Below are 16,823 nucleotides of genomic sequence, written 5' to 3' on the forward strand. Positions count from 1 at the left end.
ATGCTGCCTCCCGCCCAGCACCCAAGCCAGCAGTAGGGGCCTGCAGCGTGCCGGACCCACTGTCCCCTGCCTCCTACCCCCACTTCCCCCGACCCGCAGCCGCCCCGGCCGGGATCGACGGCCGCACGCCAGTACCTGGCACAGGACGTCTACCGGCAGGTGCAGGAGGTCCAGCACGTTGCACCCATACCAAGGGTCCAGCGCACCCAGAAGGTGGGAGATGTTGTTGGTGCTCTCCTCCAGAGCGGGCCGGGGCGGGGTCAGCTCCTGTGGAGCGGGAGGCACAGCCCATGAAGGCGCGGGGCGGGGGCAGACCTCGTCAAGGCTCGGGGCTCACTCGCTAGTCCGCGGCCTCTCCCGGGAGGGTCCCCCGCGAGTCTCCTCGCCAGCCCCGGTCCCGGTTCCCGCCCGCACCGTACCCCGGAGCCGTGGAGCCTGCAGGAGTCTGTGCAGGTGGGGGTGGGGAGGCCAGGCAGGGGGCTCCGCTTGACTGGGATGTGGAAGAACTGCAGCTTGAAGTACCGGGTCAGGGTGGGGCGGCTGCTTTCCTGGCGCCTGGCCGGGGGAGGGAGGACCTGGTCAGAGACGGCCGCTCGGCCCAGTCCCCACCGCCACCTCGTTCCCCGACCGCAAGCCCGGACGTCCGGGACAGATGTCCGCCCCCCCCCCCCCCCGCCCCCAGGATCCGCAAGGGGCCTAGAGCCCGCCCGCCCCTCCGCCCCCCACCTTTCATTCCCTCCCCCCCGCCTCCCCGCCCAGCCGGACAGGGCGGGGAAGGGGCGGTGGAGCGGGTTGGGTAGCGGAGGGCTGATGCAGGGTCGCTCACCGGAGCTCGCTGTAGGCTCGGGCCACCTTCCCCGAGATGCGGTCGGAGCCGAACACCACGACCCGAAGCGTCGAACCCTTGGGGTCCTCGTCGCTGCTGAGGAAGGGGCGGCGCCGGTAGCCCGGGACGGCGGGCCGATGCCGGGCCGGGAGCTGGGCCCGGAGGACGTGCTGAGGCAGCGAGAGGGAGCGCTGGGCCCGGGCCGGGGGCGGTAAGGGGCTGCAAAGGCTGCCCGCCCGGCGCAAAGGCAGCCCCGGGCTCGGACGCTTGAAGAGTTTGCAGAATCTGTGGAGCCTCCGGGCGGGTCGCAGGGAGCTTCCGGGGTCCCCAAACCTACCCGGGGCCCCCAGCCCGCCTAACCGGTCCGGGGAACTCTCATCACTGTCCTCCACGTAGCCGCTGTCCGTGTGGTCCGAGAGGCCGGAGACGAAGGATGCTAGGGCCCTGCTGGAGAGCCCCGAGTCGAAATCCCGGGGGCCCCAGGGGGCCGAGGGGGTCTCCCGGGTTTGCGCGTCCCGCAGGTCCTGGGACACGGCGCTGTCGGGGGAGAGTCGGGAGTCCCGTTCCAGGAAGCAACTGTCCGTCTCCTCCGCCTCTGCCTCCAAGGCCTCCGCCTCGGACTCCACGGCCTCCGCCTTGGTGTCCCCGATATGAAGCAGCTCGCCCTCCTGGAGCAGGAGCTCATTCAGGATCTCTGGGGGAAAACGGAGAGTGCTGCGGGCCGCCCCCTTCTGGAGCCCGGCAAGGCGGAGGAGGGAGAGAGGCGAGGGGGACGGATGGAGAGGAGGGGGACGGGGAGAAGAGTGAAGTGGGGAGGGAGGAGAGGGGAGGGGAAAGAGAGAAGGGAGGGGAAGGCGAAGTTTGCTGGGGACAGATAGGGTTGGGTCTCCCCCCCCCCCCCCCCCGGCCCTTACCGAAGCTGTCCTGATTCCAGCTGTAAGTGTAACATCTGGCTACAGGCATGGGGATGGTCCGCAATTTCCGAGCTGGGGCCTTCTCTGAGGACGAGGGAGAGGAGGTGGAGGGGGCCGGCCCCTGGCCCCGGCCCCAGCTCCGCTCCCTCCGCCCGGTACGTAGGGTCCGGCCCCTTCGGCCCCACCCAGGGTCTTGCATCCGCTCTGAGCAGCCAGAACCAGGCTGCGAAGAGGGCTCTCCGATTCCCCACCCCCAGGGTCTCCCCGAAGCCTCCCTCCAGCCCCCGCTCCCTCGCCCCTACCTGCAATCCGTGGGAAGCCGGCTCTCTCCCCTATGGCCTGCAGCCTCCGGCTCAGCCACTGCCTGGCTTCGGCGGGGTCCCCGGAGCCGGACGCCGCCTCCTGAGCCTCGGTGGTGTCGGCGAAGATATCGGCCAGCTCGGTCTCAGTCTTGGCCTAAGAGCCGGGACCCGGGGAGTGAGGCCCCGCGCCCGACAGCTCCTCCACCCCCAGCCCCGGGACCCTGGCTGGGATCCCGCCCCGGGACCTCCCTCCCAGTCGGGCGACCCTGGGCCTCGAACCTGCAGCGCGGCCCCCAGCGCGGCCAGGTCGCAGCCGGCGCCGAACGCAGCCTGGTAGACGTGCTGGAGCAGCGTGACGTGGGCGCCGTGGGGCGAGCAGGCAGGGGCGCTCAGTTGCCGAGCCACACACAGGAACTCCTCCTGCACCTCCACGGGGTTCAGCAGCAAGACCGTGCTGCGGGGGAGGCGCGCCCGGGATCGGCCTCGGGGTCGGCCTCGGGGTCGCCCCGGGATCGGCCGGGACCCCCTCACCGCGGGACAGCGGGACCGACCCCCGATCAGCAGGCCGGCAAACCGGACGGCGGCCGAGGGAGGGAAGAAATCCTTTCCGCCCTTTCCTCCCCATCCAAACCGCTATACCGAGCTAAACCAGCAGACAGGTGGCCGAGCTGGGATTAGAACCCATGACCTTCCGATTCCCAGGCCTGTGCTCTATTCACTTATGCCATGCTGCTTCTCAGTGACTGTCTCCCCATCTAGACTGTGAGCTCACTGTGGTCAGGGAATGTCTACCAACTCTGTTGTACTGTACTCTCTCAAGCGCTTAATACCTAGTAAGCGCTCGATAAATACCATGAGTTATGATGATGAAGGCTGGGTGGTTAAACGCAGCCACCAGGGGGCGCCTTGCGCTCACCGACGGTCCGGCTGGATGCTCTGGGCTCCGGACCGCAGGATCGGGGCTGGGTCTGTCTCGTAGGAAGCAGGCCAGGCCCCCCTCTCCTGTATCCCACCCTGAGACCTGGAGGGTCTGGGGCGCCTGGGGCCTGGCGGGAACACCAGTTCCAGTCTCCCGTTCCCAGCCCCGGTCCCCGACCTCCCCGTTTCCCTCCCAGCCTCCCGGCCCGGAGTCTGTCGGGTCCGGCCTTGGAGAAGGCGGGGTGACCACTTCCATATTCAAGTCCTCGGCCGGTGGGATCCGCGTAACCATGGCGACCTCCCAGTGCCCCCTTTCCACGTCCCAGCAGTGTGAGGGCTGGAGCAGGGGTTGCGCCCAGATCCGCCCTGCCCTCCATCTAGAGCTGAGGGGTCCTTCGCGACCGGTGTCCACCGCCCACTGGCTGGGGTCGGGGGAGAAGCTGGCAGGGACCTCCAGCAGCCTGGCCTGGGCCGTCTGGCCCCTCTCCGGGATCGCGGCCCCTCCCGGCCCCTCTCGGGGATCCCGGCCGCGCAGGTGGCCATCAACCTCCCGGCTGTTCTCAGAGACAATGCCAGAAACACAAAGTGCCTTCCTGCTCTCGCCGGGGTCGGCCAGGCTGCTTCCGGCCCCGGAAACTTCTACTCCCAACACGGGGCCTAGGTCGGGGCTGGGCCCCCACACCAGGGCTGGGCTATTGGCCCAGTCCCGCCGTAGCCACCCCTGCCTCGGTCAGGGCGGGCGCTGCAGGCACTCACAGGGTGGAACTCCGGTGCTTGTTGACGACCAGGCCCTGCTCGGAACGCACCAGCCGCTGGAAGGAGACTCCTGCAGGGGGCAGGGACGACAGTGGGGACGACAGAGGGGATGGATGGAGGGCGGAGGGCAGGGTGGGGAAGAGGGCTTTCAGGCTCCCTCCCTCGAGAAGTCCAAGGCCCAGGACCAGGGATGCAGAGGGGAATCGGGGCCCAGGGCGGGTCCCCTCCAGACACTGACACCCACCCCGGCCCTCAATTTCCCCCGCTGCCATGCCCGGCAGCAGGCTGAAGGACGGCCGACTGGGGTTCTGACTGTCTGCCTGTCCCTGACTCCCTGTCCTCGTCCCCCGCCCCCCACCCTTCACCTTCTCAAAAATAAATTTACTAAACTCTTACTATGTGTTGAACACCGTGCTAGGCATTGTGTCGCTGAGCCACAATGGGCTCAGACTACGGGGGATGGGAAGCAAATCTTTGATTCCATTTTACAGATGAGAAAACTAAGGTACAGGGAAGTTAAGTGACTTGCCCAAGATCACAGAGTAGGCTACTGGCAGAGCCCTGGTCTCCTGCTTCCTAGTCCACTGCTCTTTTCATTAAGTGATGCCACTGCTACCTGGACAGTCCAGCCCAGGCTGGAAGAGGTTCGGGGGACGGGGGTGGGCGGAGTCTGAGCGTTGGGCCAGAGGGAGATCCGAGCCTGAGGGAGGCGGGCAGGAAGGGGCAGGTGGGGTCAGGAGCCCTGAACCGGCCTTACCTGGTGCCCGGCGCTCAGCCTCGATGACAGTCAGCAGCTCCCGGCAGACGCTTGAGTAGGGCATGGGCCAGGTGAGGAAACCATGGTAGATGCTGGCTGCCTGCAGGAGGAGGTCTGAGTCCTCGGGGAAGTGTGGGGTCTGCGAGCAGAGCAGGTGGGGAATGGATGCAGTGTTCAGAGGCATTTGGCAGGAGTCTCTGGGCAAACCCCCCCGCATACACACACGCACACCCCTGCTCAGGGTGCTCTGCACATGCAACCTGCCATCAGTAGGGGAGGGGCAGAAGTAGGGGGGAAGGGATCAGCTGTGACACACTCCCTGCACCTACCCCCTCCCTTCACCAAGAACAACAACAATAGCCAAAGCTGCATGGGGCCACGTGGACCCATCCCTTCCCCTTGGGGGAGCCGGATGGGCCTGCCCCCTGCCCCGGGGGGAGCTGAGACCAGGAGCCACGGCAGGCCCCACCCTACCAGGACTCACACTCAGCACCGTGGAGTAGAAGAGCAAGGCCAGGGGAATGAAGAGGTCATAGCAGCATTTCTCCTGCACCTGGAGAGTTCCAGAAACCAGAGTGAGGAAAGCAGTGGCAGAATGTCAGCAGGGACTGCTCCTGCCTCTGGGAGTGTGTGTGTATCTGGGGGGGAAGGGAGGGGGATGAACAGCTGCCAGAGCTTGGGATGATAAAGGGGGAGGGCTCTTGTTAGGGTGGCTCCAACCACTCTCACACCCCGTCCTCTCCCTTCCGGAACACCTGGTCAAAGAAGTTCCCTGACAGCTGCCCAGCTGGGTGCAGGGAATTGTCAGCAGTGAGAGCTTCCTCACTGCCTGCCCACCCGTCGCTGTTTGCCCTGCAGGGGCCTCCCTTCCCCTTGCCCCCTTTCCACCTCTCTGCTCCAGCTGCCCCACAGTCCCTCTCACCACCCTTTGCTGCCCACCACCTCCACCCCGGCCCCCAGGCCAGCCTGGCCAGGCCCCCACCTCTCGTGTTTTCTGCAAGATTTGCTCGAGAAGGATGAGGAAGTGGTCTGGATCCCTTCCCACCAGCTCCTGCAGGCTCCAGCGGTTCAGGCAGAGCCCGGCTGCCGACAGAGAGCAAATGGTGGCCATCAGAGGGCCCCAGCCTCAGCCCCAGCCCCAGGGCTCTCCAGACCCTTCCAGCCTCCCGCTCTGGGCCTAATCCCTCTTGACCACTTGTCTGCTGTGTGATCTTGGGCAAGCCCCTTAACTTCTCTTGCCTCAGTTACCTCATCTGTAAAATGAGGATTAAGACCGTGAGTCCCACGTGGGACAACCTGACTACCTTTAATCTACCCCGGCATTTAGAACAGTGCTTGGCACATACTAAGTGCTTAACAAACCATAATTATTATTATTATGATTATTACATCTGGCCGACCACCACCCTCCACCTTCCACACCTTCAAAGCCCTACTAAAATCACATCTCCTTCAGGAAACTTTCCCTGACTCATCCTTCTAGATTGTAAGCTCCTTGTAGGCAGGGTACATGTGTATCAACTCTACAGAGTTCAGTAAACAGTAAGCATTTAATAAATACCACTCAATGACTGATAATCCCTTGACTGATAATCCCTCATTTCCCATCCTATTTTCCCTCCCTACTGCATCACTGTTGCACTTAGTCCTACTCCTTAAGCAGTTAATCAACCCACCTCCACCCACAGCATGTAATATATATTTCCTTATCCTCTGTTATCTCCCCTACCTGTAATTTATTTTAATATCTATCTTCCCTGTTAAATTGCAAGCTCCTTGGGGGCAGGGATCATGTCTATCATGTACTCCCCAACCCATGAGTACAGTGCTCTGCACACAGTAAGTGCTCAATAAATACTACTGATTGATTGATTGATGTGGGAGGAGGTAGGGAAGGGGAGGGGTGAGTGAGGGGAAGACCTCCCCCTCCAACTCTGCACCCTTGTCCTCTGCAGGTTGAACCAATTGGGCTCCTACTGCCTCCGGGGGTGGGGGGCGGGTGCGGGGTGGATCGGTTGGGGGTGTTGGTAATCAGAATAGCCCATTCCCTATCCCTCTAGAATAATAATAATAATAATAATAATAATAATAATAAGAACTGTATTTTTAAGTACTTACTAAGTACCAGGTACTGTACTGAGTGCTGGGGTAGATACAAGCTGATCAGGTTGGACACAGTCCCTGTCCCACATGGGGCTCACAGTTTCAACCTCAATTTTACAGATGAGGTAACTGAGGCAGAGAGAAGTGAAGTGACTTGGCCAAGGTTACATAGCGGACAAAGGGTAGAGCTGGAATTAGAACCCAGGTCTTTCTGGCTCCCAGGCCCGTGCTCTAGCCACGAGGCCAAGCTGATTCTCTTTAGACCCTGTGAGCAAGGACACGCCCCTTCCCCTCGCTGGTTCTGTTCCAGACCACCCCGCTTTCCTCTCTGCTGGAGGAAAGGGCTCGGGGGCCGGGGGACAGAGTGTAACCGGGGGCCCAGGCGCTGGAGAGCCCAGCGTGGGTGGTTTCGGAAGGATGAGGTTTCCTCACAACACAACTTTTCTCTGAATTTTCCTTCAGATGTAGCCAGAGCCCAAGAGGTTTGTGGTTCCTGTTTCCCTTTCTGCCCTGGTGCTAAGGCAGTTGTGATTTAAAGGGACCCAGCCCTGGGGCTCCATTGGTGATAATCAGGTTGTGATTTCAAGGGTCCCATCCCTGGGGCTCCTCCGGTGCTAATCAGGTGATCGTTTCCAGGGATCCCACTCTGGGCCTGCTGGCTATTTGGGCCAGCGTCTCCCAGGGCTCAGTCTTGGCTCTTCAGGGGCAGGGCAGGGGCTGGAGAGAGGCACAGGTGCCACACCCAGGCCTCTGCCCTGCAAGGGTGCCAGCTGGACTGACAGCTGGCCCAGCCCCGGTAGGGGGCTGCAAAGGGATAGGAAGGAGCCCAGGGGAGGGAGGGGGGGGGCTCCCGGAAGGACATGATAGGAAGGTCCCAGAATCCCACCCCTTCCCGCCCCTGGTGCCCCTTACCCACCTGACCAGGAAGAAGAGAGTGGCTCAACACTCAGCCCATGCAGACACCGCTCCAGGGCGTGTTGGATCCTGTCCTCGGTGCAGGTAGTTGGCGGTGGCTGGGGCTGCGGCTGCATTGTGGGTCATCGCCTGGGCTGGGGGAGATGTCGGGTGAGCGGTGCGGGCCAGAGCCTGGTCACGGAGGAGCGGGGCCACATCGGTGGGTAGCAGAGGCCCAGGCAGGGAGACCCTGACGGGCGTCCTCGATAGGATTCCTTCACAACAGTCGGAGCTCCTCCCTGACTCTTGTCCTGTGTCTGAGGGCCTGGGGTCCCTGCCCCTTTCCAACCCTGGGGTCTCTCTCAAGGAGCCTTTCCGAGTAGGTACATCACCCCTCCTTGGCATCAGGGACAAGATTACCACAGCAAACCAGGCCCCATACTGCCACCACTAGTGCTGACAGCACCTCCAGCCCTGGGCACACCCGGCCCCTTGGGCCCATTCGGTCCCCAGGTCACCTTGGCCCTCCAAGACTCACGCAGCATCGTGAGCACCCTCCTTGGTGCCAGGTGCCCCCAAAGCCAGAAAAAAAGACCCCTGACTTCCAGCTCACAGCCCCTTTGTCAGGTTCTGCCCCCAATGCCTGGACCCAGAACCCTCTCCAGGAGGTTCTCTGGGCCAAGGGCAAGCCCTGGGGCTGGGGCCAGAGAAGAACCCATAGAGAAAGGGCCAGATCCAGCAGACCTACTTCTAGGGCTTGAACTCTGGGTGGCCCGGCAGCCCAAGCCTGGCACCTCCCCAGGTTGGCAGGTCTGAGTTGGATAGCTCCTGGCCCCATGATGGAGGCTTGGACAGCCTGCCCATGGGTGCCAGTTTCACATGCCTATGGATTTCCCTAGGCTGCTGGGACACCAGCTCTCTGCAGCTTGTGGGAGTAACGTCACCCCCATGGCTGGGACCCCAGGAGTAAACTCTCATTCTACCAGGCCCCATACTCTGCCACCAAGAGCAAAGGATTTCCAGGGCAGAGGAGCCCTCAGGACACAACAGGAAGGGGAGAGGGCAGTGGCTGCCTGGTTCTTGTTTCTGCTCCATGGGCTGCTTCTTGTCCAGGCCACCATTCTGGGCTCGACTGGCTCCACTATAAACTGCAACCATTTGCAAGGCATTTTGAGTTCAGTTTGCCGATTCCATGTGTTGCCAATTACCCGCATTTACCCTCAGCCCAGAGGATTCCACATGCACCTTAACCACAGGGTAGGGCATCGTCTGATCCGGGTCCCAAGGTAAGGGCCCACTGGACAGCATGTTCACTATTTGTTCTGCTTCTTTCGGTGGCACCCTGGGCTCTTTCCCATCGGCCTCTTCTCCCCAATCCCAAGGCCTCCTTTGCTCCCCTACTTGAAGGCCTCTGCTCCCCCACCCCAAGGCCTCTGCTCCCTCCCCCCCCCCCTTGAGGCCTCTGACCTTCACCTGCTGCTGGGAAGTAGAGAAGAGTGGGGCATGGGTTTGGATGCCTTAGGCCTAAAGGCCCTGAGACTTGGCGATGGGACAGATGCCAGCCTGACTCTCCCACCACCCCTGAGGTGGGGACACAGTGGCTACCACCCCCTCACCCACAACAAAGCTCTCCATAGGCAAACCCAGTGGGCCCAGGGCCCATTTGCCAATGGCCGAGGAGGCCGCAGGGTACACACACATGCACACACACACGGATGCTCTGCTCCAGACCCCAGCAACAGACCTAAGCCCGGTAGGCCTCCGGACGGACCGCTGTTGGCCCCAGGACTGTGGGTGAGTGGGGCTTGGTGGAGAGAAGGGGTCGGGGGCAAGAGTGTCATCTCTTCCCCAGGAAACCCAGGGGCACAGAGCAGGAGTCCCTCCAGTCAGTGACCAAACAGGAAGAAACCTGGGTCGAGGCCCTCGGACCAGGGGGAAAGGGAAGAGGTGAGGAGAGATTCATGCAATCGAATTTACTGGGTGCTTTCTGGGTGCAGAGTACCATACTAAAAGCTTGTGAAAGTACATTACAGCAATAATAAGCCCGGCCCAGGCTCACTAGAGAACCGTGATGGATGGCTGTGTCTTTGCAACCACTGCTGTAGCACAGAACACCGGGGCCCTGAAGAGGAGCAAACTAATTTGCTTTTGGGCTGCCAGACTCTACCCTGGCCAGCAAGCCTGCAAACGGCAGGCAGCAAAATCTGCAATTTGAAGTTGACACTAAGCCACCCACGTTCCCAGGCCTACAATGAAGATTCAGCGGCTTGTTGCTGCGCCCCTAAAGCCACTTGTCATCTTCACAGCTAGGGGACCGGCAGCAAGGGGGAGGCCAGGCCAGGCCAGGCCAGAGCCATCTGGACTGTGGTACTTGACTTCCGCTGCCTCCCAAGAGTGGGAAGTGAGTTCAGCAGGGGCTGGTCACTCAAGTGCAGGCTCTAGGGAGGGCCCACCCCATGGCTCCAAGAAAACAGAATTGAAAGGAATCACTCAAGTGAGTCCTGAAGAGCCCACTCCAGCCAGAAAACTGCAAGGAAACCCCTAGGTATGGCCCTGGGGTCAGCATACAAACCTCACAGGGTCAGGGCCTCACAGTGTCAGGACCAGCTCTTAGGGCCCGAGGGCGGGGAGGGGAGTCACTTGGGCAGATGTTGGCAATGAGGGGTGGGGGATGGCCCAAGCGGGATTGTCCACTCCTGCTCTTCCTACCCAGAAGGAGAACTGTGGGGGAGTCCACCCCTGCAGCTTCACACCTTCGTTGTATTTCCAAGGACACAGTCCCAGGCCAAGGACATACAAATACATGCAAATGATTACACACAAAATGCAAATGAGCACTCCACATCCCCATCCTGGCAAAGGCTCTGAGAGAGGGCTGCGGTGGGGGTGACCAGAGGCAGGGATCATGGGATCGTGTCACAGTTTTCAGGGCGCCACCTCCACAGCTCCCCGCCTCCTGACCTGGCACCCATCCTGGCCTAGCCCACCCTGTGGGCAGACCCAGGGCTTCTGTCCCCTCACAGACCCGGACTTCCCCAAACAAGTCCCATCGCCTCAACCCCAACACAGGAATAGGGATGGCATCCTTGTATTCCTGGACTTATGCAGCAATTCACTCCTGCTGTCTCTCTCCTTCACACACACACACACACACACCCATCCCTGCAGCCCTAGAAGAGGCCCTCAGGGGAGTCCAACTGAGGAGGTGTATTTGGGTGACTCCCTCCTGATAAGTTCCCTGAGGTGGGAGGGAGGGGGCTCCCTCCTGGAGACTTCTTGTGGGAGTCTAGCTGTGGGGAGCTGGAGAGGTGATTTGAGGGGAAGCCTGCTGTTGGGGATGTGAGGAGGTGTGTTGGGTGGGCAGTATGGGGTAAGGGGGAGGGAGTCTCCCTTCAAATAAATGCTCCCTTCAAATAAGCCCCCAGGGGGAGTGGAGGGGTGGGGTCTCTCCCCAGCCCAGGGAGCCGTGGATGAGAAACTCACGGTAACAGGGGTTCCACCACCACAGCTCCAGGGTTGACAAAACACTACAGCAATGGTTAATCTGGCCGGAGCTCCTCTCCCAGGCAGCAAGCGCTCCCCGGTTCCACTCCACTCTCATCCCATTCCCGGGCCCTTTGCATTTCCACCCCACTCCTGGGTTCCACCCTGCTCTCCAGTCCCTCTGTGCTCCTACTCCCACTTCCACCCTGCTCCCTGGGCCCTCCCCGGGCCCACCTCCACTCCCATCCCACCCCCACTCCCTGGCAGCCCCTCTCGGTGCCGCTGCAGATGCTGCTGGGGACGGGGGAGGGAGCGGGATGAGGGGGGAGCACTGCAGGGTGAATGGGTGAGCCTTAGGGCACCGGTGAGGAGGGATGCAGCTCCACTTGCCCAGGACAAGCCAAAGGACCGACGTAAGGACCAGCTGCCCTCGCTACCTGTTCCCTGCCTGACTTGCCAACCTCTTGCATCAGACTTCAAGAGAGAACGGACATCTCATGCCCCCAACATCCTGGCACAACTGCAGAGCACAAGAGGGACCTCTCCCCTCCCAAGTCATCCCATGTGAGCCCAGCCCTGCTTCCTCCAAACCGCTGCACTGGGCCCCACGGGGCCCAAGAAGAACGGACCAGAGGAGACGGGAATGAATCCACTTTGCCTGCCCCTGGTAATGGGCACCCAGGGGGGTACTCAGTCCACCCCTTACATGGTCTCAGCGACCTTCTGTCCTAACCCCAGTCCTGGATGACCCCCTCCCTCAGACTGACCCTTTCCCCTCCTCCTAGCCCAGGCCATTGACTGGGGATCCTGACCTGAGGATTTGCCTGGGCCCCTTGGTTCTGCCACCTGGTACCCACTGGGAACAGTCTGAGTGCAGCCCCCAAGCCAAGGCCCTTCGTCCCCTCCACAGACAGGTATGAAAAACCCTGTTCCTGCCCTGGCTTCTCTTCCCTTCTCTATTCCCCTCACCCTGCCACCACCACCACCACCACGGTGGCTTTCCCACCTTCCTTCTCCTATCCTTCTCTGTCGCCCCCAATCCCCTCACCCATTTGGCCTCCCAAACTCTGCTCTATCCCCACTTCCAGGTAACCTGACCTGGAGGCAGAGGCAGCAAGACATTAAGCTCCTGGAGGGCAGAGACATCACAAAGAACTCCACTGTGATATCACAACCAGCCCTGTTGGAACAGGAAACTCAAGCCACAGGCCCCAATATAAGCTGCGAGTGGGCATTTCTTGGCGATACCATCTACCAGGCAGCCGACAAGACTGTGGGCCCCGCCAAGCCATTCGCCAAGGTTGGTTTGATGCAAATGATTCAGAGATAAAAAGTCCACTTGCAACAAAACAAGAACCAACAACATCTTGCAGCCCTTCATGACTCACAAAACTGAGGTTACAGAAACCCACGTCATGACATGCAAATCCTGTTGAGGAACGTGCATGACAGATGGCAGGATGCCAGAGTGGAAGATGGCCAGGGCTCTGCAGACCACCACAAAACCAAGATCCTCTCTACGCTTCGTTCAAGACATAGTATGCCCTAGTTCATGCCGTTACGGAACCCCTGGAGGGTGAAGGCGGCGCCGGTCTCGTAGCAGACAAGGAGGGAATCCTGAAGAGGTGACCACAACAAGGCCACCTCAACATTCTGCTCCACCCACTATCTCCTATTGGAGATGAGACCTTTCACAGCCCAGGAAACCTTCCAACAGGCACAGGTGGAACCCTCGCCCAAATTTCTGAGGAAGCCCCTATGGCAGTCAAAGCCAGGACAGCCAAGGTCCAAGATCTGACGAGGGGACCTGCTGAGATCGTCCAGAGGGGTTCCGGCGGCACCCACACCGATGCTTCCTCAAACCATGGAACTTGGAGGAGGAGCCCCTGGATATTGCTTCTGTTGACTTACATGCCTCGGCGCTGGTCTCTGGCAGCCACGCTTTGGAATGGGTCTTGGGGGTGCCACTAGATGTTGTGCCCATGGTGTCTTCTCTTGTCTACAAGGGCTCCTTTTTATCTCCTAGTCATTTGCATTGAACCAGCCTTGATGACTCCACCAGGCCCAGCCCAAAGTCTCGGAGAAAGAAATGTCCAGTCGTCGCTTGGGTCGCAGAGGTTATTGAGGTAACTCGTTAGGTGAGATCGTGATTAGAGTCCTCCCAGATCAGCAACTGGAGAACATGTCCATCCCCCGCCCCCCAGAATCACAATGGGGCTTCAGATCACAGCAGATGCAAACTTGGCAGGGTGCCAGATTCAGGAGCTGGGCCAGGAACAGCACCAGGTATTCTGTGTAGTTTTCATAGACCTCATGGGGGCTTTTGAAATAAGTAAAGCTGGACTCTGGCACTTACATAGTAAATTTGACTGCCTGAAAAGTGAAGCCTGTGAGACTGCTCCATGACGGCCTGACTGGCCGGGTCAGAACTGAGGGTCGGAGCCGAGGGTCAGAGCCGAGGGTCGGAGCCTCCTCCATGCCCCTTCGCCAGGGGACTGAGGGGATGAGTAGAGGGCCGGGTCCTGGTTCATGCATTCTGTGCAGCCACGCCAGAAAATGCAACAAGAGACCTGGACGCAGGTCTGAGAATCCACTTCCACTCCTCAAGAAAACTCATCCAAGATCCTAGACACCATCAGATAAGAATTGCCATATGCAGATGGTTGCACCCTAGAGGCACACACCCAAGAAAACATGCAAATGACTGAAAACCACTTCGCAGAATCAGCTGGGCATTACAGGCTCGTAAGTCTAAAGAAAACCGGAGTCGTGTTTCAGGCTGCACCACAGAAACCATGTATATCGGAGCAAATGCTGTCACAGAATTTTGTGATTTGGATAGTACACTGACCAACGATGCAAGAATAGACATGGAGTTGGAGAAGGGCAGGAGACTTTCGGAGTATGGCGACAGAGGGACATCAGACTTCAGGCCAAGATAAAAGCATACAGAGCGGAAGAGCTATCCAACCTTCTCTCTGATTGGGAGACCTGGACTTCTCACAGACATCAATCAGTGACATTGATTGAGTGCTTGCTGTATGCAGAGCACTGTGCTTAGTGCTTGTGAGAGTGACTGAACAAATTACAAGGACACTGCATGTGAGTCCTTGAGTGGTTCCATCAGCGTTCCTCATGGGTTATACTCAATCAATCAATCAGTGGTATTTATTAAGCAAGCAAAACACCGTACTAAGGTCTTGGAGAGTACAGTAAATAGAGTTGGTAGACAAATGCCCTGCCCACAATGAACTTGCAGTCTATTCTCAACACTGAATGGCAGGGCAGGATCACAAACAACAAAATCCTGGAACAAAGTAGTAAAGAGGAGGTCAAAGAGAAGGATTCTGGGAAAGGTTCTTTACCCTCATTTCCTTTTCTCCCACTCCCTTCTGCATCACCCTGATTTGCTCCCTTTATTCACCTCCCCGATCCAAGCTTCACAGCATTTATGTACATATCTGTAATATATTTATCTGTCTCCTCTTCTAGACTGTAAGCTCACTGAGGGCAGGGAATGTGTCTTGTATTCTCCCAAGTGCTTAGTACAGTGCTCTGCACACAGGAAACGCTCAATAAATATGATTGATTGATTGATTCATCGGGGCCAGTATGAATCAGTGCAAGCCAACAGCCCTGAGGCCTGGGTGAGATTTGACAATTGCCTTGTGAAAGGGACCCAAGACCAAGGAGGGACTCCTGCCAGCCCAGTCCCCATTCAAAGGGTGGAAACAGGGGAAACAAATGAGGACTGACTAATGGGCAAGGACGGGGCAAGAGACGATAGAGTTGGGAAAGGCTAACCCCAGTTGCTGGCATCTGAGTCTGCACTGTTCAGGGGCGCCCTGCCAGTCTGGGGGCTGAGCTGGCCAGTTCTCCTGCTCTCCTTCTGGACTACTGATGGCCTGTGGAATGAAACACCAATAAAGGGTGCCCCGAGGTGGCAGCTGGTGGGTCCTGACATTCTTTGGTGCGGAGCAGAGAGTACCCTGAGCCTTCCAAGGGCCGTGGGGAAGTGGGTCCAGGGTGGCCTTTATTCCAGGGATGGGGTGAAGGCAGGGACTGGTCATCCCTCAGCCTGGTCACCAAAAACAGCCATGTGGGCATGGCCCAAGACCAACCCCTCTTACAAAGGGTTAGGCAAATGTGTCGACCTTAAAAGGAGGGCTCCCGAGGATGGCCTCCTTCACATCAGCTCTTAAGAAAGTCAGTTCTCCATCACTGAAGCTATGCTCCCTTCAGTATATCTCAATGAATCCATCTATTTACTGAGCATTTACAGTACGCAGAGCACTTGGTACACAGCTGTGTTGGGTAGGCCACGTGTTGAGAACAGACAATAGCAGAATACCCAAACAGCTGTCAGTGCCTTGTGCTGAGTTGCAACTGGGAAACTGAAAGACAGGAGGGCAGAGGAAATGGTCTAACAATACAGAAAAAAAAAAGCTTCAGTCAATTACTGCATCCCAGATGAACACTGGAGGTCCACTGCTGCAGACAGACCAGCATGATGCACTGCAATCAGGGGAGGAGCGGCAAAAGAAAAAACAGCACCAGGAACTGTCTAAAGCCAGCATGACAGCACAAGGAACTGTGCACACCAATGTGTGTACATGCTGCAGTAATAATAATAATGTTGGTATTTGTTAAGCACTTACTATGTGCAGAGCACTGTTCTAAGTGCTGGGGTAGATACAAGGTAATCAGATTGCCCCACGTGAGGCTCACCGTCTTCATCCCCATTTTACATGGGAGGGAACTGAGGCCCAGAGAAGTTAAGTGACTTGCCCACAGCCACACAAGTCCTCTCCTGGTTCTCCTCTTACCTCTCTGGCCGATCATTCTCGGTCTCCTACGCTGGAGCCTCCTCCCCCTCCCATCCTTTAACTGTTGGAGTTCCTCAAGGGTCAGTTCTTGGCCCTCTTCTGTTCTCCATTTACACTCACTCCCTCGGTGAACTCATCCGCTCTCACGGCTTTGACTACCATCTCTACGCAGATGACACGCAGATCTACATCTCCGCCCCTGTCCTCTCCCCCTCCCTTCAGGCTCGCATCTCCTCCTGCCTCCGGGACGTCTTCACCTGGATGTCGGCCCGCCACCTAAAACTCAACATGAGCAAGACTGAGCTCCTCATCGTCCCTCCCGAACCCGGTCCGCTCCCAGACTTCTCTATCACCGTGGATGGCACGACCATCCTTCCCGTCCCGCAGGCCCGCAATCTCGGCGTCATCCTTGACTCGTCCCTCTCGTTCACCCCACACATCCTATCCGTCACCAAGACCTGCCGGTTTCACCTCTACAATATCGCCAAGATCCGCCCTTTCCTCTCCACCCAAACGGCTACCTTACTATTACGGGCTCTCGTTATATCCCGGCTAGACTACTGTGTCAGCCTTCTCTCCGACCTCCCTTCCTCCTCTCTCGCCCCGCTCCGGTCTATTCTTCACTCCGCTGCCCGGCTCATCTTCCTGCAGAGACGATCTGGGCATGTCACTCCCCTTCTTAAACAACTCCAGTGGTTGCCTATCGACCTCCGCTCCAAACAAAAACTCCTCACTCTAGGCTTCAAGGCTCTCCATCACCTTGCCCCTTCCTACCTCTCCTCCCTTCTCTCTTTCTACCGCCCACCCCGCACGCTCCGCTCCTCTGCCGCCCACCTCCTCGCCGTCCCTCGGTCTCGCCCGTCCCGCCGTCGACCCCCGGGTCACGTCCTCCCACGGTCCTGGAACGCCCTCCCTCCTCACCTCCGCCAAACTGATTATCTTTCCCTCTTCAAAACCTTACTTAAAAATCACCTCCTCCAAGAGGCGTTCCCAGACTGAGCTCCTCTTCCCCCTCTACTCCCTCTGCCATCCCCCCTTTACCTC

The 16,823-nt window shown here is 59.0% G+C and overlaps 1 protein-coding gene across 7 annotated transcripts in view; it reads right to left on the minus strand.

The window, feature by feature from the left end:
• PIK3R5 (phosphoinositide-3-kinase regulatory subunit 5) overlaps nucleotides 1-16,823 on the minus strand; it is a 37,934-nt gene that overhangs the window by 8,223 nt on the left and 12,888 nt on the right. For 4 of the 7 annotated variants that reach the window (XM_029057004.2, XM_029057001.2, XM_029057008.2 and 1 more), the window contains exons 2-12: nucleotides 7,493-7,625; nucleotides 5,456-5,556; nucleotides 4,958-5,026; nucleotides 4,474-4,612; nucleotides 3,717-3,786; nucleotides 2,322-2,496; nucleotides 2,043-2,196; nucleotides 1,741-1,824; nucleotides 827-1,520; nucleotides 420-555; nucleotides 136-267 (exon numbers count right to left, since the gene is read on the minus strand). In XM_029057004.2, the coding sequence (XP_028912837.1) occupies nucleotides 136-267; nucleotides 420-555; nucleotides 827-1,520; nucleotides 1,741-1,824; nucleotides 2,043-2,196; nucleotides 2,322-2,496; nucleotides 3,717-3,786; nucleotides 4,474-4,612; nucleotides 4,958-5,026; nucleotides 5,456-5,556; nucleotides 7,493-7,607 (1,869 nt within the window). In that variant the 5' untranslated portion in view covers nucleotides 7,608-7,625. Of the gene's footprint in view, nucleotides 1-135; nucleotides 268-419; nucleotides 556-826; nucleotides 1,521-1,740; nucleotides 1,825-2,042; nucleotides 2,197-2,321; nucleotides 2,497-3,716; nucleotides 3,787-4,473; nucleotides 4,613-4,957; nucleotides 5,027-5,455; nucleotides 5,557-7,492; nucleotides 7,626-12,864; nucleotides 14,319-16,823 lie in introns of those variants that run through there. The other 3 variants (XM_029057002.2, XM_029057006.2, XM_029057009.2) reach the window with 3 other exon arrangements.

This window comes from Ornithorhynchus anatinus, unplaced genomic scaffold (genome assembly GCF_004115215.2).
Source record: "Ornithorhynchus anatinus isolate Pmale09 unplaced genomic scaffold, mOrnAna1.pri.v4 scaffold_264_arrow_ctg1, whole genome shotgun sequence".
In the NCBI taxonomy this organism is placed as follows: domain Eukaryota; kingdom Metazoa; phylum Chordata; class Mammalia; order Monotremata; family Ornithorhynchidae; genus Ornithorhynchus; species Ornithorhynchus anatinus.